Source organism: Plectropomus leopardus, chromosome 7 (assembly GCF_026936395.1).
Source record: "Plectropomus leopardus strain MGB_pleo_1.0 chromosome 7, ASM2693639v1, whole genome shotgun sequence".
In the NCBI taxonomy this organism is placed as follows: Eukaryota; Metazoa; Chordata; class Actinopteri; order Perciformes; family Serranidae; genus Plectropomus; species Plectropomus leopardus.
This window is the reverse complement of record NC_142182.1, coordinates 22,764,362-22,786,648: the sequence shown is the minus strand read 5'-3', so window position 1 is coordinate 22,786,648 and position 22,287 is coordinate 22,764,362. Positions and strand designations below refer to the sequence as shown.

Genomic DNA, 22,287 nt, shown 5'->3' with positions numbered 1-22,287 from the left:
TTTGGTCATTTTTTCAACATTCTATTTTATGGGTTTTTGGGCTGTTTTTGGAGGTTTTTTCATTACTGTCTAATATAACATGACTCTACATGCTGTGCTAAGTGGTTTTCAGCTGTTTTTTGGACATGTCAAATTTTGACATATTCGCCATACTATAGCCTTGCTTTTTTGGTCATTTTTCAAACTTGCAATTTTATGAGTTTTTAGGCTGTTTTTGGAGGTTTTTTCATTACTGTGTACTATAACATGACTCTGCACGCTTTGCTAAGTGGTTTTCAGCTGTTTTTTGGACATGTGAAATTTTGACATTTTTGCCATACTATAGCCTTGCTGTTTTGGTCATTTTTTCAACATTCTATTTTATTGGTTTTGGGGCCATTTTTGGAGTTTTTTTTCACTACTGTGTACTATAACATGACTCTACATGCTATGCTAAGTGGTTTTCAGCTGTTTTTTGGACATGTCAAATTTTGACATTTTCGCCATACTATAGCCTTGCTTTTTTGGTTATTTTTTCAAATTGCAAATTTTTAGGTTTTTGCAACATTTTGGAGGCTTTTTCATTACTGTGTACTATAACATGACTCTACATGCTATGCTAAGTGGTTTTCAGCTATTTTTTGGACATGTCAAATTTTGAAATTTTCACCATACTATAGCCTTGCTTTTTTGTTAATTTTTTCAACATGCTATTTTATGGGTTTTTACGCCGTTTTTGGAGGTTTTGTTATACTGTCTACTATAACATGACTCTACATGCTATGCTAAGTGGTTTTCAGCTGTTTTTTGGACATGTCAAATTTTGACATTTTCGCCATACTATAGCCTTGCTGTTTTGGTCATTTTGTTTTGGTCATTTTTTCAACATGCTATTTTATGGGTTTTTAGGCCGGTTTTGGAGGTTTTTTCATTACTGTGTACTATAACATGACTCTATATGCTATGCTAAGTGGTTTTCAGCTGTTTTTTGGACATGTCAAATTTTGACATTTTCGCCACACTATAGCCTTGCTTCTTTGGTCATCTTTTCAACATGCAAATTTATGGGTTTTTCTGCTGTTTTTGGAAATTTTTTCAACACTGTCTACTATAACATGACTCTACATGCTATGCTAAGTGGTTTTCAGCTGTTTTTTGGACATGTCAAATTTCGACATTTTCGCCATACTATAGACTTGCTTTGTTGGTTATTTTTTCAACATGCTCTTGTATGGGCTTTGGTGCCATTTTGGGATCTTTTTTGAACACTGTCTACTATAACATGACTCTACATGCCATCCTAAATGGTTTTCAGCTGTTTTTTGTTCATGTCAAATGTTGACATTGTCGCCGTATTATATTTTTGCTTTTTTGGTCATTTTGTCAACATTCTATTTCATGGGTTCTGCCATCGGTTTTGTCATTACTGTATACAATAACATGACTCTACATTACTCAACATCGCCAAACAAAAAAAACAAAAGCACGGTAATAGTATGGCGAAAATGTCCATGTCCAGTTATATTATAGTATTAAGTGTTGAAAAAACATCGAAAAATGGCTCCAAAACCCACAAAATAAAAGGGACACAAAATGACCAAAAATGCAATAGGATAGTATAGCAGAAAATGACATGTCCAAAAAACAGCTGAAAAACGAAGTAAGACCACATAAAATAGCATGCGGAGTTAAGCCATAGCATAGGCTAAAAATAGCCAAAAACAGCCTAAAACAGCCTAAAACAGCATGTTGAAAGAAATGATCAAAAATTCATTACCATAGCATGGCAACAATGTCAAAAAATGATATATCCAAATAACAGCTGAAAACCATATAAAATAGCATGCCAAGAGAAGCCATAGCATAGGATTTTGCAAAAAAGTCCAAAAACACCTTAAAAATGCCTGTCGAAGAAGCCACCGAAAATGCCATTCTATAGTATGGCGAAAAATGTCAAAATATAACATGTCCAAAACACAACTGAAAACCATATAACGTAGCATGGTGAGACATGCCATAATATAGGATGTTGCAAAAACAGCCAAAAACACCATAAATTAGCATGTCAATAAAACAACCGAAAATGCTTATTACATGGGAAAAATGCCTTAATTTTTTTACAGGGAAATTAAGGTCATAGTATAGTATTCTAAAAAAAAAGAAGTCATAATTAAGCATGGCACAATGACATTATAGTATAGTATGGCATATGGCAAATGTATAAGTTTCAAATGGCATCAAAACATCATAGTAGAGCAAAGTATGACATAAAAATATCACTAAATATGTCACAGTATAGTACGCCCTGAAATTCTTAATGAAACATATCAAGGTATACTATGATCTGAAAATGTCATTAAAAAATTTTCATGGTGTTGTATGACATTAAGATGCCATAAAATATGTTATGGTACAATATGCCATAAAATTATCATAAAACATTTCATGCTATGCCATGAGAAATTTGCTACAAAACCTAATAGTAAAGTATGACATGAAAATGTCAAAAAAAGAATGCCATAGTATACTTTGTCAGAAAAACATCACAAAAAAGGTCATAATATGGTGGCATAAAATTGCTATCAAAAATATGTTGTGGCATCTTATGCCATATGAAATTCATTAAAAAGTTATAGTATACCATGCCTTTAAAATGTTATTTTTAGAAAACCATCTTAAAGAGTTAAGACAACAAAATCCTTTCTTTTTTCCTCCTCACTGATCAGTCCTCTTACATCAAGAGAATTATAAATTGTTGTTACAAAGGAGGGCCCCCCTTCAGATGTGTTAGATAGGCTTTTTCAATGAGGCATCAAAGCCTCCCTGTTTATGATCATGGAGGCTACACTACTCATTAAAAGCGCACAGAATGGTCCTGGTGCTGCAGCACACTACCCTTCCTCTTTGAGCTAAGAGCTTATGATACTTAATCATTCAAACGCTTGAGAATAATTGACCCTTGCTCTTCCATTGAACTGACCATGTTTCACAATGAGCACTGTTTGTGTCATTTTGCAGGTAAAAAGTCTAAATTTAATAGAAGAGTGAACTTTTTTTGTTCATCAAATATTATCCTCTAAAACAACAAAAATATTCTCTGATAAGTCTTTCCAGGGAAACAACAATAGAAGCCTACAGCCATTCTAGTGACTAGAATATCATGATTATATATATATATATATATATGTATTTGCTTCAATTTGCTCTCAAATTGGTGGCGGTACTTTATATAATACAAGGATCAAAAACGTATATTAGGGAGGGCATTCAACATTCTACTAAATTTGAAAAATGTACTGTACATTAGCTGGTGCAATGTAAAAGCTTCCTTTGACTATATTGTTGGACTGTTTTTAGTAAATGAAAATTGATAACAATTGTAAATTGGGATATTAGAATTCCAGGGGTCAGAAGCCTTGGTAGGCCTTGAGCAATAACTAAAAAATTAAATGCAAGAGGGAAATCGAACAAAAAAAGCCCTTTAAAAGGAATTACTTTAGCTGCGTTCGTGTTTCAGTGTCTTTGAAACAGTGCATAAAGGCCTATACTTCGTTTTTAACGCAATTAGAAGTGAAAGAAAAAATCTACAGTACTTTTTGGATGGGCAATGGACAAAAGGGCAATTTTTCCTTTATGAGGCAAAGTCCTTGGGTCTTTTTAAGTGCATTAGTCCGCTAATTAAATATTATATGTTAAAAGAAAAATGCACATTGAAAGCAGCTGGATTGTTTGATTCAAAGACAGGGCTGCAGCCTTGATGAGCGGAACTGTGTATGGCCATGAGGAGGTAAACAACGTCATTGTTGCCAATCCTCCCCTCATTTCATCTGCCCTAATCCTTTCTACTGAAGTTTACAGTCACACTCCCTTTTGTGCTTTCCTTGCAGATACAGACACTAGACGCAGTTATGCAGAGGAGGGGACTCACAGATTCGAGCATGTTGCCTCCATTTTGCTCGGTCTGATGTGTTTGTTTCATTGACAACACGCCAACTAATTGTTCACTATGGTGTGAAGTACTGAAGGCTACCAGTTTGTTTAAAGGACAAACTGAACCACGTGAGTTAAAACAACACTGCAAGTGTTTGATATTAGCACAAACGGGTAAAAGTTTCAAACTTGAATCTATCTCAACTCCATGCAGGTAGGTCAGTTTACCTTTTGGTCATTGGATTTTCCGTTCAAAAACGGGGAATTAAATTAAAAAAAACAAAAAAAACAAGCGGTTATTGGACTTTCGTTTAAAAGTGCAAAAATTAAAATAGAAATACAAGGCATTTTTCTTTGTCATGGTCAAAAGGGATAAGCGAAACTGAAAAGTTGGTTTGACTTTTATTTTCTATTTAGTATATCAAAAAACAAAACCACTTAGAGGCAGAAACAAAATAAATGCCCATTTTTTCATTTTCTGTGACCAGATGTCGCCATAGCCAGAGCGCCAGCAGTGTACCAGTGAGCCCGAGATAAAACAAGACTTCCCTGTAATACATACATGGGGTGAACACATGGATGTATTATACCGGAGCGGCTTTTCCCAACGGGAAAACGGGACCTGAAAGAACTCCAAACGACGGTGAGTTGGCCTCATTTCTGCTTCACAGCTAAATTAATGCGCTGTGGACTTTATGTTGCATTACTGTGATGTTGCGGTGAAGCTAAAGTTAGCTTCTTTCCAGTGCAAGGGTTGGTTGGCATTTATTTATCGCAGAGTGGTTTAACATGCCTTGAAATGACCAAACAGTTTTGTAAGTGTGGGTTTATTACTGATATTTATATATGCACTCGCGGTTTAAATTTGTCATCACCACTGTTGTGCCGCTTAGTTAGCTCCCTGGTTACAGCAGTCTCTGTCATCAAACACCTGCAGTGCAAAAAGCACGGTAATGTTTTTTGTTTTGCCAAATAGAAACTGTTGTACCTAAGTTTTCATTGCAAAACCATTTATCCATCTGGTAATTATTTGTCTGTCAACATGCAGGCTGCAGTTGTTGTTAAACAATGTTGTCTATCAAAGCTGTAGTTGTAGCATTGTCGCTGACATTGACACGTAGCGAAATAGCCGAATACATCTGGTGGTGAATAAACTGTCAGATCACATATCTGAATATTTTTGCTTTCTACAGGCATCACCACCAAGAGAAAGGCTGCCCTCTGCATCAGGGATCAAATCCTCCAGCACTATTTAATCCTTTTTTAGCATATTATAGTCTTGTTTTAATATCAAACAAACTTTGTAGCATGATGCACACACTTCAATAACACACTTAAGTAAATAATTTTACTTTCTATTTCATTTTTTTCCGAGCATAATGCACATATTACTGAATACATTTTTTCATTTAGATTTATTATTCTCTTTGCTTATATATAGGATGAGAGCAAACTGTAAAATGTGATGATTTTATCCTGGGCATCAGTGAGCATTTGTGATTCTATTCCAGCCGTAAATTTGCTATTTACCTATGTATTGTACTCACCTACCTTGTATTTCAGTCATCTACCAAATAAACTTGAAATTATGTGAAGTGTCATTTTTTTTTCATAAGCTTCTTCTCAGGTATTACTTTTGAGACATTACATTCTAGCATTGACTGTGAATCTCAATGCTACAAATGTAGGTATTTATATTGTTTAAATTTGGCGTATTGTGATAATATAATATGATAATGTGTTGTTTGATTTATGCAAGTAGAAACTAGTCACTTTGTAAAACAAATTTAATTATAGGTAGTTACGTTGCATACATTTTATCTATTTACAGTTCAGCACTCAGAGTATTTACAAGAAATAACAGTAGTAGTATTATCCGTGAGGATCTGGAAATCGGAAAAAAAAAGACTTGACCACCTACATTAGCCTCTGACCACTTAAAGGGGGCCAAAATTGTCATGCAACATGGCAAGACTGGCTGCTGCCGCCCCTGCATCTGCAGGGTCGGCTGCGGGCCCCCCGGCAGGCGCGAAGCTCCCTCCTGCAAAGGTCAAGGTCCTCGAGTGTTGGGTCCACGCGACGACCCGGCTCCCTACTCTACCACTCGTCGCATCAGTTGTGGGGGTGATTTCTTCAGCTGAGTCCAGTGCCACCCACTCAAAATAACTGTATCAACACAGACAACATGTCAGTGAGCTTGTAAAGCGACAAATGTAAATAGGCTAAGCTGCTAGCTTACAGACCGACCTTCTATCGGTCTGTAGAAGCTAACGTGCTAGCTAACGTTAGCTAAACAATTCAATATGAAGCTAATGCTAAGGCACGTTCAGAAACACTGTAACGGAACCGGCGCCACACAGACTACAGTGCTTATTTATAAGTACGGTAATGAAGACCACATCTCTAGCTGAAATATAGTCGTAAACAGTTATATTAAAACACGCTATATCTGGTTTTATTACTATTTTTTTTATTACTATTATTTATCTGGTACTTTGTTCTTACCGGTATGTTCATCATGTCGCCTCTCTGGCCGCATCGGTTGCCATATTCACGAGCCTGCGCTTGCATGAGGGCCGATGAGGGCCTCTTCTACAGGGGAGGGACTGTAGAGCATCGTGAAATCGCTGTAGAGGCGGTGTGGAGCATAGATCCATGTAGTACATCCATGGTGTGGAGGCAGATCCACCCTGGCATACTGCTGCACCCGGTCACAGAAAATAAAAAAACGGGCCTTTTTCGTCTCTGCCTCCAAGTGATTTCGTTTTTTGATATACTAAATAGAAAATGAAAATCAAACCAATTTTTAAATTTCGCTTATCCCTTTTGACCATGAAAAAAGAAAAATGCCTTGTATTTCTATTTTAATTTTTGCATTTTTTAACTAAAATCCAATAACCACCCATTTTTAAAATTTTTAATACCCGTTTTTGAATGGAAAATCAAATGATCAAAAGATACACAGACCATTATGTCATGTTTTAATCTCTATAGAGCTACGGTTTTTTGGTTACTTACCCCCTAACAATGTCCAACTAGGTCTTAAACGTAATCTACCAAAAACTTGCTAATTACTACTGTTTCTGTGTCTAGATCTGGGAACATCCAGGAATATCTTATTAGCTGACCTCAGTGCTTCAACTGGAGTGCACCAGCCCAAACAAAACCTGAAAAAAGAAGAAATAAAATATCAAAAATCAGTCTTCTGTGAGGAAACTGTGAGGAGAAACAGTGGAGAGAACAATACTGGTGTTATGTGGTCACACTTACCATTTCCATTTATAAGACAAGCAGCTGCATTTTTTACTAATTGCAGATGACGAAAAGATGACTGTTCTTAATTCGCATACAAAAATTTCAGCAATCTAAGAGGTAATAAAAAGACGAATGACGCTTTCAAGATATTTTGGAGAAAGATAGGCCTTTGCCTTTATTGTCTTAAAGTCTTTCCTGGAAAAAGCTTGTTTGTCAACTGTTTTTTAGATTTGAAGGAACTGTCAAAAACACACCAAGACTCTCAACAATAGGTTGACTGTAATAGGCTAGGGGGCTCCAAGAATACCATCAGAATCATCTGTCAAGTCAAGTCGTCCAAACATAACCATTCGAGGTCCCTGGAGTGTGCAGAAAAAATGGATTTGTGAGCATCCAATTCCATGGCAAATGTGTTAAATGATGTAATCAAAAGCTCCAAAACAGCTACTAAACCTTGAACCCTGTGGTGAGATTGATCGGCTTCACTCTCAAAGTTTTTCACTTGTTTTCCCTGAAATATCTGCTCCTGGCAACTAAAGCATGACCGAGAGCTTCATGATTATGTTTGGGCAACTCAAAGCACTTGGTGAAGATTCTGGAAATATTGTGGTAATGGCAAATACATCACAGGGGTAGGCAACCAAAGCACTTGGTTAAATTTTGAGAAAGGTTGTGGTCTTAGTTAAACGCTGAAAAATTCAATGCTGATTTGAGGGATTAGAGAGTTGAACTAATGAGCATTGTATGCTCTGCCATACACCCGCCATCATCTCCACAAATATTCACTGCAGTATTACAAAGTCTCAGTACTTTGTATTGGAGCAATATGTCGCAAATGAACATAATCCAGGTGGAATTACCTACAGAATGTACTGTGTAATGTAATTTAGTTGTGTTTACACACCATTTGTGGGGCACAAGGTTGTGTTACTACAGTAAGTGAAATTCATTTTATGGTGTTACCTGAACTACTGTACCCTGCAGTTCTGCCTCACATGAAAATATGCACAGCTATTGATCCAAGGTGGGATCAGCAACATTAACCACATTAGAAACAACTTTGATCACTTTGAGCCACCTTCAAACAAAGAAGAAGCTTTTGATCTTAAAACATCTTGTAGCCTCAGATCACCCAGTGAAATGTTAAATTTGACATGTGTGGAACCTATTAATTACGCTGCTCATTTTTGTCTCTTGATATTGTTTTGTTTGTGATATATAACCTTGCTTTTATCTATGTTTGAAGCATACACTGTAAAATCTAACAAGTTGATATTATGTAAAAAATCTTGCAAACAGAAAAAGTAAAGTAAGTACAACTAAAACTCTTTATTATGTTACATTTATATCTAGTGTCATGGTTACTTGAAGTTTAGTAGTATTTACTTAATTTTGTGAACTTGAAAATGAAAAGCAAAATTTCCTTGTTCTTAACTTGTTCATGTAGTTTCATACAGGTTTTTAAGGAAAACCAACGTCAGATTTTACAATGTAAAAATGTGAAACACCCATTTCAGATGCTCTAGTTTGAGGGCACTACTTCAGAGGAGAGGGGGAAAGTTTGGTTGCAGTGTCTAGTTTGTTGTTTAGTGTTCATGAGCAGAACTTAAAAATAACAAAGCTAATATTCTGACTCGATTTTTAACCAAAATCTACTTAATAAAACATAATGCAATATTTGTCAACACAATGTTTGCAATGCAAAAGTAATGCTTCTGCTTTCAGCTCTTTGTCAGTAACTGCCTGGAGACATTTATTTTTTAATTTACACGGTGCCTTAACAAACTGCACTGCTAGAAATAAACGTATGTATTAATGTATATGACAAAGCTTTGACATGTGAGTTCCTCTCAGGTTAGATAAAGACAGCAGCATTCGTGGAGTCCGGCCTCTAAAAGAAAAAATATATATATCTTTGTCTCTTTGTCCTGGATCTTTGTCGATGTGCATTATGCTCATCCATGATACTTCTACCTAATACGATTCTGCTGAGTTTGAGCCCCTACGTACTTGTTCAAATGCTAAATGTACACGGGATCACATTTGGCAGTTGCTACATATTTTAGGCATGATCTTGATTTCCTGGCATCACCCCTAATGTTGGAGGTGTGGTCCAAGTAGTATTATTAATCTGCCACTACCCTAATTGACTGACACTATACGCCTTTGACATGTTATAGCAGGAAAAGCACGTTAAACTTTACTAATCTTTGCTACAGTGTAATCTATGAATGTATTTCAATTCTAGGTTCAAGGAATGTGTGCTTGCTTCCTAGCATTGATCTGGATGAACATAAATGGAACAGAGCCATTGTTATTGTTATTAGCCTTCCTGCAAAGACAAGCCAAAATGTCTGCTGCAAAGAAAGACCTCCCACGCTGTAAATCATTTTAAGATGGTTACGTACAGAAATATTGTATGAATAAATTATGTAACCAGATAAATGTACGTTTGATTACTGTCCTATAACAAAACCATTTTAGAGGGCAACAATGACAAAAAAGCAACTGCAGCTTGTTAAGTTGTTGTGTGAGTTTAATATAGTTTTAAAAGTATTGACAACAGTATGTCAGCTAAGTAGCACCATTAAACCTATTGATTCCATAAGCTGCTATAGTGTTTTCCTTGCTATGACACTGTGGAAAGGGTCTGTTAGAGGTTAAATCAAACTGAAGTGCAGTACAGCACTTTCAGTCAGCCAGTGAATATTTCTGGGTGCTGCAATCATTCTGTAATTCAGTCAAATGTCTGGCTTTGCGCATTTACCTATCTAATAAAATCAAGATCAGTTTATGACATGGTTCATAAATTGCTCCAAAGACCTATTTCAGACTCAAACTTTGCCTTAATACACTTAAATAGTGTCGATGAATTTGGAAAAGAAAGATCAAAACTGCAATTTACTGTATGATGGGATTATATCCTGTAAGGTTTAAAAAAGCAGCTTTACAACAATAGTCCTGAGGAAAGTGAGCAATTTAAAATAATGCACTTCTTGGTCCAGTAAATAACTTGAAATGGAAACTTGTTTTCCATCAGAGCTGTGGTACACACTGAATAAGCATGCAAATAACCCTCTTATGGGTTTTATGATCAGGCTTAGTTTTTGTGGCTTCATGCGACTCGGTTAAATGTGGGAACAATTAATGTCTTTCTGGCACAGTATTCATCTCAATTTGCCAAAAAGGCTTATCGGCATACTGACTGTGGTAAAACAAATATTTTAAAAATCACAGTGATAGCAAAACATATTATCTGACACTACAGCCTGAAATAACACAAAGGGGAGCACATGTACAGTATAAGCTTATTCTACGCCTTCATTTCCACATTTGATTTGGAAAGTAGTATTGTAGGATAGAAGAAGGACATTGGCCAAATCGCTGACGTCTAACAGTACAGAGTTATGCTGCATCTGATTTTAAAAAATGCTGGTCCTTTAGTCTTGGTTTCTAGATTATAGACAGTCCAAAATATTCCTCTTTCTTCTCAAAGTAGTAGTTGAGTCGTGCCATGGCATATCTGGGGAGAGCAGAGAATAGCAAAAAACTGATCAGAGAACACAACAGTTTTCTACAAAGGAGACGTAAAAATACACCATCCACCGCCCTTGGATATGCATGGTGCAAGATCACAACTTAATGGAGTGAAATGTGACCGTGGACACAAAAAGAAAGCTCTGTCCATTCTCTGGCGCACAACTCCTTGTATTTATGACATGGAGAAGATAAATGGAAGTATTAACTGAACCACCATTTAACTTCACCAGGTTTGAGCAAAAGAAATAGAATTTGAGCAAGAGAGTTTAGATACAAAAAGTCAGTAACCTTTCATCTTCTCCTTTGGTTGACTTGGTTTTCAGGCTTCTGCAGTGTAATTAAATTATATAATGTTTTGAGAATGAATTGAAAACTTTTTCTATCAATGTCACCTTAATTAAATGGTTTATGTGTATCAAAGGTGGTGATTTAGAGAATTTAGAGAGTATTCAAATTTCTGTTTTCACTGAAATTTGAGCCAATGCTGGATTAAACACCTGTGAGTGACCCTGAGTTGAGCACAGTGAATGGATAGACGGATAGGCGCATGGATGGATGGACTGATAAATGGACAGAATAACGGACGGACAGGTGGATTTTAGCAAATGTATGAGACGACCAAACTACAGAATAAACCCATCAGCATCTTTAGTAGACGTTCGAAATAACACGTAGTATGAAGAGCCAGGAAGTCAACCTAGGGTGGTTGGGAGGGGAGGTGAATCGGTCCAACAAGGATAGGAGAATGAACCAGGATTCCAGTGTTAATGTCCCATATGAAACTTAAATCAACTGTGAATTATTTGGCTGAGTTAGTTAGTTTTGTTAGTTTGTTGCCTAAACCTAACTGCTGACTGCCTGTGTCAAGATTTAATCAAGCGGCAAATGCTGGGGCCAAAAAAATTAAGCCTACGCGTAGAGGGAAGTCTGGGCTTCCCTGCTTAGGCTGCTGCCCCCGCGACCCGACCCCGGATAAGCAGAAGAAAATGGATGGATGGATGGATGGATGGCTTAAGTGCCGAAAGCTGCACCTCCTCAAATGACCACTTGAGGCTCACTCCAGAAGCCATCAATCCCCATAGACTCCCATAATAAAATGCCAAAAAACAGTGCTGGTCTAAATAGCTGATGTTCTCATTTACGACAACTTTCAAGTAAAATTCTTGAGTGACCAATATTGCGTTATGCCTGTGAGAACGGGCAGAAAAGTACAGTGCCTGCTTTTTCTTGAAGCAACTTGTCTGAATAATTATAATAATTTAATATCCAGTCAGCATTTCATGTTTATTGCAGATATTGAAACTACTCGCAGTGCAATTTGACATATATGTCCAGTCCATTCAGGATTTCACGACATTGCCAATCCCAATCCCGGCCCAAGCCAATGAATTCGGCAGGATTTTGCAATAAAATCCAATTAACACAACTTTACTGCAAATTTGACTAATTTCATTGTACAGCTGCACACAGCATATTGATCCACTCAGCCCCTCTCTTTGTCTCCAGAACACAAACATAGGAGCCTCAAGGTATAGCTCAAGGTGGGCTATAAGCAGGGTTTCTATTCAATAAAACACAGAGTCTGAAAGCAGTGCCAAAGCCTCAGAACTTAACTGCGAGAAAAGTGGTTTTGTATTTTTTCAAACCATATTATCGAACGCTTCAATAAATCTGATGTCTGAGTACGCTGTTGCCCTTGGCCATTATACTATACCCTTTGAAATTAAGTGAAGTTTCAAAAGCACAGAAAATGGAGGCACAGAGAGGAGTTTGTCCTTTAATCAGTGCTTTCACTGAACTCCTCAATGCTGAATCAGTTTTCTCTTCTTTATTGCTCAGAGAGACAAAAAGATAATTCAGACACATGACTTTTAGTTTCTTGTATTCTGTCACTCTGTTCCCTACCTGTATCTCTGGGTAAAACTGCTCTCTAACTATTGTGTCATAGTCTGACTTCTGTTACCTGCACTTTTTCTTGTAGTTCTTTGCTTCACTTAGGGTCACCTTTGGATAAAGAGTACACACCCGTATCTTGTTTATAGAAAAAGATGCATCACTGTGTGTCTAACCTTTGCCACTGGAAAGAGTTAATAAAAAAAGAGGGAATAATAGAAATTGGTATTGGCCTGTTGGAGCCAGCACAAATTTTAACTTCTCCCATTGTAGTTTGGCTTCACTCAAAAGGCATTTTCTCTGGACAGACTTCATTTTAAATAAACCAAGTGCTGCAGTGGATGACTGACAGTTCTCTCACTCACTCACATAGAAACACAAAGGCTTCCAAAACCTGACTGGATGAAACTTTTTTATAATTCTATTTAGCCTTAGTTTAACCTCGTTTGTCCCATCAACAATCATAGGTCTCGTTAACAAGGGAGACCTTCCAAGAATAGAAGCAACACAGAGTTTCATAAAAGAACACAGAAATGAGTAATATTAAAAATGTTCACATAAAACATTTGCACAAAGACAACCTCAATAGATGTCACCATAGCTTTGAACTAATTCAGGGTTACCTGGTTATCACTGTGTAAACTCTTTGCTTCTGCTTTTCAAACTGAAAAAAGTATGGTGGTTGTTTGACTACAAACATTAAACCAGGGATACTCAACTTGCTTTGCTTGGGCGCCACTTTTGCAAAATGACAGGGGACTAGAGGCCAAGCACGACTTCTCCAGACATTTCTAAGATTTTAGGATGTTTCCAGGATTTAACAACATTTCTAGGATTTTAGTATGTTTGTAGGATTTGGGGATGGTTCTAGGATTTTAGGATGTTTCTTGGATTTTGGGATGTATCTAGGATTTTGGGATGTTTCTAGGATTTGGGGACATTTCCAGGATTTTAGAACATTTCTAGGATATCAACAAGCTCTCTTTTGATGCTGTTTTATTCACTCTGGCACCTTATTTATACTACAGGAGCTAAAACAATTTCAAGAGTTCATCACTGTTTTTTTATTGTGAATTAGAAAATGGTTTGGAGGCCATCCAACACCCTAGCAGGGGCCATAACTTGAGCATCACTGCATTAAACTTTTCCATGACTATCCCTCCGTTAACTGTTAGCCAAAGAATGGCTATGTATTGTGTAGAATCGTGTTTCATTATAAATCTATAATACAGTTTAAGTCATTTTACAGCCAAACAGTTTCATGATTCTTCCGAGTGCAATTGGGAGCAATATGAGGAAGCAGGGGAGCATGTTTTTCCCCACAGATTATAGATAGCTATGATTGTCAGGATTACAGTTACAAAATCAATAACTTTTGTCACATTTGCTAAAAAGTCACCTACTGTAGCTTTAACGTGTCCCATGTGAAAACACTAGTTTATTTATCATAACTATGTCATGTAGAATGTCACATGACATATGTGATGTATGTCACTCAAATGCATTATGTTACATTATATTAGAAACAAATTAACTTATTTGTCTTTTTTTGTTTTTGTTTTTTCTACACCTAACCAAGTAGTTTTGGTGCAGCTGCGACCATTTCTCAACATTAACCACGTGTTTAAAGAAGTAAATCACCAATATTAAAAGAGCCCTCACTTAAAACTGGGCTGTCTATGCAGTAGAAAGACGCAAATACTTTAAAAATTGGTGCTACATGACCACAGAAAACAGACAAAAATGACTACGCCATTGGCTTTTGCTCAAAAGGTAGAAAACCTACAACTACCAGAATGCATTTTGCCAGTAAATGCTCCCACTGGTGGGTCACGCAATACAACCTTGTGTGCATGACACAATGGCACCTGGCCGAATCTTATATTACAGTGAAACGGTAAGCTAAAATATGTTACTGAATACATTTGAGGCAAGAAATATGCAACTCAGTAACAGAATCTTAGTTTATATTTGATCAGGGCTGCTTAGTTTTACTGTTTGATCTCCGTTTTTATGGCCTCCCTTTTCACTGTGTAGGAAGCAGTATGACACCCACTTCCTGTTGACAAACTCTTGCCATTATGGCAAAATAGGGGATAAAAACTCATTTCTGAAAACATTTTAGGCAAGAAAAAGGCAGCGCAGTAACATAATCTCGATTTATGTGCTATCCGCACTGCCTAGTTACACAGTTGGATAGGATTTCAGCCTGATTTTAAGTGAGAGAGAAGGGGCGGGTCTGTCTCTTGATCCACTGTGTACACTTTGAGTCCATGATGACAGGTAATAGGAAAGTGCAGAAACACAGGCAAGTCAGTCAGATGATTTTTTTTTTTTTTTTTTAAGAAAGGCAATATGTCCTACACTGTAATGTCAATAAATTGCCCTCACACACATTAACACTACCTCTACACAAATAGGGGGAAAAAACAATAAAATACCACTAGGTTAATCTCAAAAAGTACTTAAACGGATATTCAGTCAATGAAAATAAAAGCTAAGAGTTACAGCTATAAGCTATCCAAAACAGTAACACAAAAAACTCACTATTCATAGCATTTTGTTATGTTAATCTAATTACCTGTCAGACCCACACCCTAAAATTATACCCATTTAAAAGAACAACAGCCTTCACAGGTGATCCCATTCATCCCTATTTTTATTAAGACTGACACCTAAAACTAGTGTGCTTAACATTTATCATCATCACAGATGAAACTGAGATGTCTTTCTGTTTAGCAGAAGTGGGGGAAAATGAACTCACCAAATCAGGTATTCCATTTCACAATGTGCTTTTGTGCACAATTTCCTCAATTTTTGCAGTCAGGCTATTCCAAACAGTGGGCCTCCTCCTCATTCATTTCCTCATAATAATGTCTTTGTCAAATAGTGGCTCACCTTGCCAACATATCCACAAATCTAAACCGCTGACTCACAGACACTTTCAACACATGAATAAAATCATATAAGGAAAGTAAATATGGATGGTGGAGGGAGGGTGGGTTTGCATTCCCCTTGTGGCTCCCTATTGTCACATCTACATCTGGCCCTGGTTAAAGCACAAGGCCTGGGAGACGCCTGTCACTCGTTGGGAAGTCTGAACAGATTTGGCTCATGGGGATAACAGAGGGAGGAAACCCACACACACAGACACACACAGACACACACAGACACACACACACACACACACACACACACACACACACACACACATTCAGGGATTCATATATAAAGGGAAATTAAACAGTGTGGTCAAGCTAAGGGTAAGATTGTGTTCATGACAAGTAAATGATGGTTAAAACTGCATTCATCATTATATTTTAAATTACATGAAATGACAGCATTTAATGTGAAAAGGGTCTTGCAATTCTAAACCCATAGAGAATTATCTCCCAACTTTGAAACGCTAACTGCCCAGCACCAAAAGTAGACAGAAAAAGTTAGCTAGTTAAGTAGCTCATTAAAAAAAAAAACGAGCATACAGAGATATTTTCTTTGTGTCAGTTTGTGATAGAGAAGTATTCCACTTATAGCAAAACAAGTAAATCAATAAATAAAAATAAAACATCTAATTTGTGAACTTCTTAAAGGTTGGGTGTGGATAATTTTGTGACATCTAGTGGTGAGTTTGCAGACTGCAACTGAAAAACTGAAACCGCTCTCTTTATGAAATTAAGAATGAAAAAAACAACAAGATTCACTGTTGCAGGAGGCAGTAATTGACTGGCTGATGAGAAAAACAACAACAAAAACAAAAAACAGGACAATGCAGCTAAAGAGCCAGATGTTATTTTTAGAAGTTGCTGTAAACTGAAAAGAGAGTTACAAGGAATGTGATTACAGAGCTGCCCAATGAGACTAGCTTCTGTTAAGCTAACAAACGAAAGCCCACGCCATAAATGTGTCTCTGTTAGGCTGTTTAACCCCTTGAAAGCTGAGCAAAGCGTCTTGATTTCTTTCAAGAACATAAGAAGAAGGCAATTAGCAACTTTACAAGAAATGACCCAAAAAATAAGTAAGAAATTAACAAAAGTTACAAGAAATGTTCCTAAAAAAATAACAAATTACAGTAAAACAAACAAACAAACAAAAAGTAAATTACCTATCAAAGTGCTGACAATCATTCAAAATAGCTTTAACTACATAATAATAATAATAATAATAATAATAATAATAATAATAATAATAATAATAATAATAATATATGTAGTTTTCTGGGCATTTTCTCTGTGTTTTTTAAACATGGTTTTCTAGAAATTTTCTCTCTTTTCTCTCTTACACAAATTTTTCTTGTCACCTTTTACTAATTTCCTGAAATGTTTTGGACATTTCTTGCCAAGTTGCTGATTGCCTTTTTTTTTTGCAAGTTTTAAAAAGAAATCAAACCTGTTGCCTGTTAAAGGCAACTGAAAATATAGCACACAAAAACTGATGTCGATTCAGGTTTCAAAGCATTTAGATAAAACTTCTCCCAAGTGGCCAATAATCTATTTATAAACTACATGAAACTATTACTTTGTGTTTGGTTAATGGAAGCCAGTGTTGACTGTTGGTTGTAGGCAGAAATCTGGTGTTTTAACATTAGATGCTTTATAACAGAAAGGCCCAGACCCACCAAACCAACATCAAGAAACTTGCAGCCACGAAGACCAATTGTTGCATCACCTCACGTTGCCTGTGTCTCTGCCATAGACTGTATAAAAATATTTGACGTGGCCCCTGTGATGTCTCACACTGCTTTGTGGACTCAAGTTTTGAAGCCTTGAGTTTGGCATTTTGGTCGTCACCATCTTGGGTTTTTTTTTTTTTTGGTGCCAGAAGAGGCCCAATTTGGACAAGAGCTCGAAGCTGTGGGGAGTGGGTAATTGAGTGGGTGATTCATAGACTTTGGGGACACTTCACAGACAGCCTGTCACTCAAAGCAGCCACGCCCCTAATTATGCATAACTTTGAGCCTTACTTATATATATAAATTCAACCCTGTATAGTTGTCATGAAAGGAGAAATTAGCTATTGAGACCAAAACTGTTTTTTTTTGTACCAGGCTGTAAACGTGTGTATTTCTGCTGTAAAGTTGGGCATCTTAAGAAGGGGGTCTAAAGAGTACCATAAACTATAGACATAAAAGACACAAAAAGTCATAAAACCTGGAAATAAGTTGATTTCAGCACCTCTGGTTCCCGTATCTCAAAGTCAATAGGTTTTTGAATGTTTTTTTTTTGGGTTAGTTGCCTGAAATAAGGTCTGTGGTTAACACAAGCTGAAGAAACTTTCATGCTTTCTAATGCGACATAAAATAAGTTACTAATGAACTTTGAAGCCTGTATGTGTCTTAAAAAGGGGGTTGCTAACAAGTGGCTATATTAAACTACAGAATTTCATCACCTTGAGCAATGCCGAACACAATTTTACAGCCTCACAGTGGTGGCAACTCGATCATAGAGTAGTTTGTTTATAGCCTAGCATTAGCTTTTTTTTAACTTCTGCATTTAGGCTTCAAAAATAATCAAAGTGGAGTTTGTTTGTGAAGATTATCTTGCTGAAAAAACATGTAAGTATTTTAAACATTTATTTGCCACAGAGCATATTTTCTGCAATGATCCAAAATCTAATGGAAAAATCCCATTAGCTTTTTGATGAGGGAACCAGGGCGAAATTAAATTCTGCGTTTGCCTACAGAAAAATGTCCTCTGTGGGGATTGTGGCCATTAGAGTAACTACGGTTTTTGGCTTAATTTTTCAGTCCTAGATGTTGCTGCTTGGTAAAAAAGTTGAACTTGGACACACCATGTACATTCTGCGCAAGAGAATATAATTCTCCATTTCAGCAGGTTGTGGAAGTCTATGTGTAGTTGTCATCTAAAGGAGGGAAACCCAAAGACCTAAGACCGCATATACAAGCCGATATTATGGTACATACGTGAAACAGCAGCAGCGTTTACCGACCATATTTACACTCTTGCTCACCACTTGTTGGTCTTCAGTTGCGTCATTCCAGATGGCCATATTGTTTTGAAAATATTCACGCTAAGGAATGATCGGATGAGACAAGGATGAAAAATGAGAGGAGCCTTTTGACTTTGGTCGTTTGTTTGCTTTCCTTACTTCCGTTTCTCTTGTACCGATAAGCTTAAGCTGAACAGTAGTGAGTGAGTGACAGGAGTGATTTCTCTAACTTCTGTGCTGTGGCTATTTGTTCCAATGGTTGTCCACAATTTCAATCATTATTTCACACTGAAAACAGATTTTTTTTTAAAAAGCTCTCGGAGCGAAGTCAGTACGCTATTGTAAATCTGAATGTGACCTGGCCCTTTATGCATCCAATTAAACCTCCTCAGCAAGATCATTCGCAGCAAAATAAGAAAAGCACGGTAACATTACTTACCGCTTCGCTATTGAATTTAAATGTAGATTGCTTTAAACTATTTAAACAAATGACAAGGACAGCCTCATAAGGTTATGTGCAATGACTGTGGTGCTCATTGTCACTGTATTTAAATGAAAAGATGAAAGCAGGGACAAACTTGACCGTTGCCATCTGCATTGTCTCTTTCTCTACAGCACGAATGATAGAGAATCTTAAAAGTAGTGTTGGCAATGGGAATACATATGTGAGTGTGTGTGTACTGGGGGGCAGAGGTTGGGTAGCGGTGCCTTCAGACCTGGTTCCCCATCGTTACAGTCGCTCTCTGAGCCCATTTAAGTCTAACCCTAAAGTTGAAAAAAGGTAACCTGACCCTCACCATGCACTTTAGGACAACCTCAGCCGGCAGCTTAGAGGAGCAGACGTCTAGCAGGCGCATGTGGCCCAACCAGGGATGAGAGACGTATATGTAAGGGAGGACCGACGGCACAGGAACAATAGTGCCTCTGTGCCTCTGCACCCCTCTGGATCACATTTCCTCCGAGGTCCAGATCGAAATGAGGTGGGGGCCCTGTCGCTGATCTAGCAAGCGAGCAGAGAAAGCCACACAGAGGGGAGGGTGCCGTATGTCAATAGTGATTAGGATCATGATCACAACTATGGCGGGTGTGGGGCGCACTGAGAAGGGAGAAAAAGTGGGGGTGAAGGGAAACATTTCGCCCTCCTGAACTTTATTGTCTGGTCGCTGGTAGTGAGGAATGTCTCCTGGACTTGTTTAAAGATAACTACATGGATCCTGATACATTTTAAACTAAAAGAAATGTCTTTTGAAAGTCTTTGTGAAAGCTAAGCCTTTCATCTTTTCAGGATCTGTGGTTTAAGAGTAGCAACAGCAGAGAACTTAATGTGTAAAAAGTCTTGAAATACTGGTGGAAAAAAATGAAATATTTCCAAACCCTGTGCTCAAGTTCCCAGTTTTTTAGTGCAATTTCTCCGCCAACAAATTCTTTGTCAGGCAATCCTAATGAAGATCCTGTTTGTCTACACATTACACAAGTTCAATGCATGAGATATATTTTTCTATTTGTGAGTATTTAAATAATGCATGATGATGTAAAGTAATAACATCTTGTAAAAAAGGTTCTACTTTTCTTTGTGGTTTCATGTGCTTCTATGTTAACCCTTTGAAACCTGAGCAAAGAAAGAAAGAAAGAAAGAAAGAAAGAAAGAAAGAAAGAAAGAAAGAGATAAAGAGATAAAGAAAGAAAGAAAGAAAGATTAAAAAACCCCAAAAAGAAACAGGAAAATTACCTTAAAGAATGCTGACATTTTTCCCCAAATTTTGGGCATAATATCTAATAATCTCCCCACAACTAATTTTCAATTTACTTGTTTTTTTTTTGTTTTGTTTTTTTGTTTTTTTTAGAATTTGCTGGACATTTCTTGAAAATTTGATTATAGCCTTTTTTTCTCCACATGTTCAAAGGAAATTAAACCAATATTGTCAAGTTCCTGCAGTACAAATGCTTGTGAAAGGCGTCTGAATGCAGCACAACAAACCCCATGTTGATCCTGGTTATAGAAGGTGGAACAGCTGTTTTAATGTGAAGGTGGTGCTTAAGATGTTGATTTGAATATTAATTTCAAATGTGTCTATTTTGTGCAGCATTTGATAGACAGAATGTCACAGCAACACTGCTTTAAGAAACAATGTTTATACAAAGTGACATCCAGACATGCTCCTCCAGCTGTGGACACGAGGCAGCCACATGGAAAAGCCTTTTTTCTTTTTACATCATGGGACCTTGGAGCTGCCTGCATCAGAAAAACATACCTTTGGAAGTCAAAATCAATCGAGGAGAACCGTGACTGCAGGATGGCCCACAGACCCCAGAAGAAGTTGGATGCCTGGTGGAAGAGAGAAGGAAAAACAAATTAAAGGGTCATACTGACAGCTTTCATGCTTTAGACCATTTATTACTGACTATTTTGCAAGGCATGTTGCAGTGTTTTAGATTGTTTTAAATTGACTGCATGGGGCACCCAGTGGCTCAGTTGGTGGAGTGGGTGCCCCATGTGCAGAGGTTATGTCCTTTTTTTTGCCACAGGTTTGATTCTAGCCTCGGCCCTTTGCTGCATGTCATTCCCTCTCTCTCCCCCTTTCACGTTTAGACTGTACTGTTATCCAATAAAGGCATAAAAGCCAAAAAAAAAATCTTTAAAATTGCCTGCATTTCCAGGCAGCCATTAGTTTTCATTCATTCTATTCCAAAATTAAATATGCTTGACTTGCTTGGGTAATCTAGCACAGTAAACATCATGTCTGTTTTTATTGTTGTCAGAGTTGCTGAGAACATGTACTTGTGTTTTATTCATAAAAGGTACAACAGAAACATTAAAGAAATGATGCACAATTTGATGTGATCATTGTTTTTGCACACTTAGTGAGATACATAACCCTTTGAAACCTGGAGCAACATCACTTTCTCGTTCTCCTTTTATACGCTTTTCTCAAGTATTTAAGCCCTTGAACCCTGAGCAAACTGGGACAATACTTACAAAAACATGGGTGAGAAGGCAACGAGGGACTTTATGGGAAATGTTCCACAAATATCAAGAAAATAGTGCATTTAGAGTATCATTTTTAAAAACTATGGGAAGATGTCTTGGGGGTAACAATTTAACTATTTATTTCAGGTCATTTCCTGGTTTGTTTATTTTTTGTATTTTCTTTTCTTTTCTTTATTTTTTATCTATTTTATTTTTCATTTTCAGGCAACTTTCATGCCTGAAAAAGTCATTGCAAAGCGAATACGACATCATATTAGAGCAGTAATGGGAGCATTATTCATTGCTGGAGGAAGCCATGGTAATGGTAAAGAAGTACTCACACGAGAAGGATAAAATCACAAAATGCATGTAGACCTAGCTATAATGCTCTGCACTGACACGCTGTGACCATAGACTGTATAAAATAATGGACGTGGCCACCAAAACGTCAACCATTGGTTTGTGGACTCCCTCAAGTTCTACATTTTTGCCATTGCCATCTTGGATTTTTGGACCAAGAAGTGACCAAGTTTTGGCGAGATGCTGGTGCTGTAAAGGAGTGAGGGGTGGACCTGATTGAGAAGCTGAGGACACTGTCTGCAGACAGCCTGTCACACAAAGTGGTCCGCCCTTAATCATAGGTGTCAATGGGGAGAGAATTGCCTCCAGTGCAAGCCTCAAGTGGCCATTCAATAAGCTGCAGTTTTTGGCACGTCCTTGTTGGCTTCATTTTACAGGCCCCTAGGGGCCAGCTTGGTTGTGACGGATAAGATCCA

The 22,287-nt window shown here is 37.3% G+C and overlaps 1 protein-coding gene across 3 annotated transcripts in view; it reads right to left on the bottom strand.

Moving 5' to 3' along the window:
• Positions 1-8,469: 8,469 nt before the first annotated feature.
• Positions 8,470-22,287, bottom strand: part of LOC121950465 (ethanolamine kinase 1) — a 56,767-nt gene continuing 42,949 nt past the window's right edge. For all 3 annotated transcript variants that reach the window (XM_088080222.1, XM_088080221.1, XM_042496473.2), the window contains exons 7-8: positions 20,796-20,869; positions 8,470-10,687 (exon numbers count right to left, since the gene is read on the bottom strand). In XM_088080222.1, the coding sequence (XP_087936348.1) occupies positions 10,618-10,687; positions 20,796-20,869 (144 nt within the window). In that variant the 3' untranslated portion in view covers positions 8,470-10,617. The remainder of the gene's footprint in view (positions 10,688-20,795; positions 20,870-22,287) is intronic.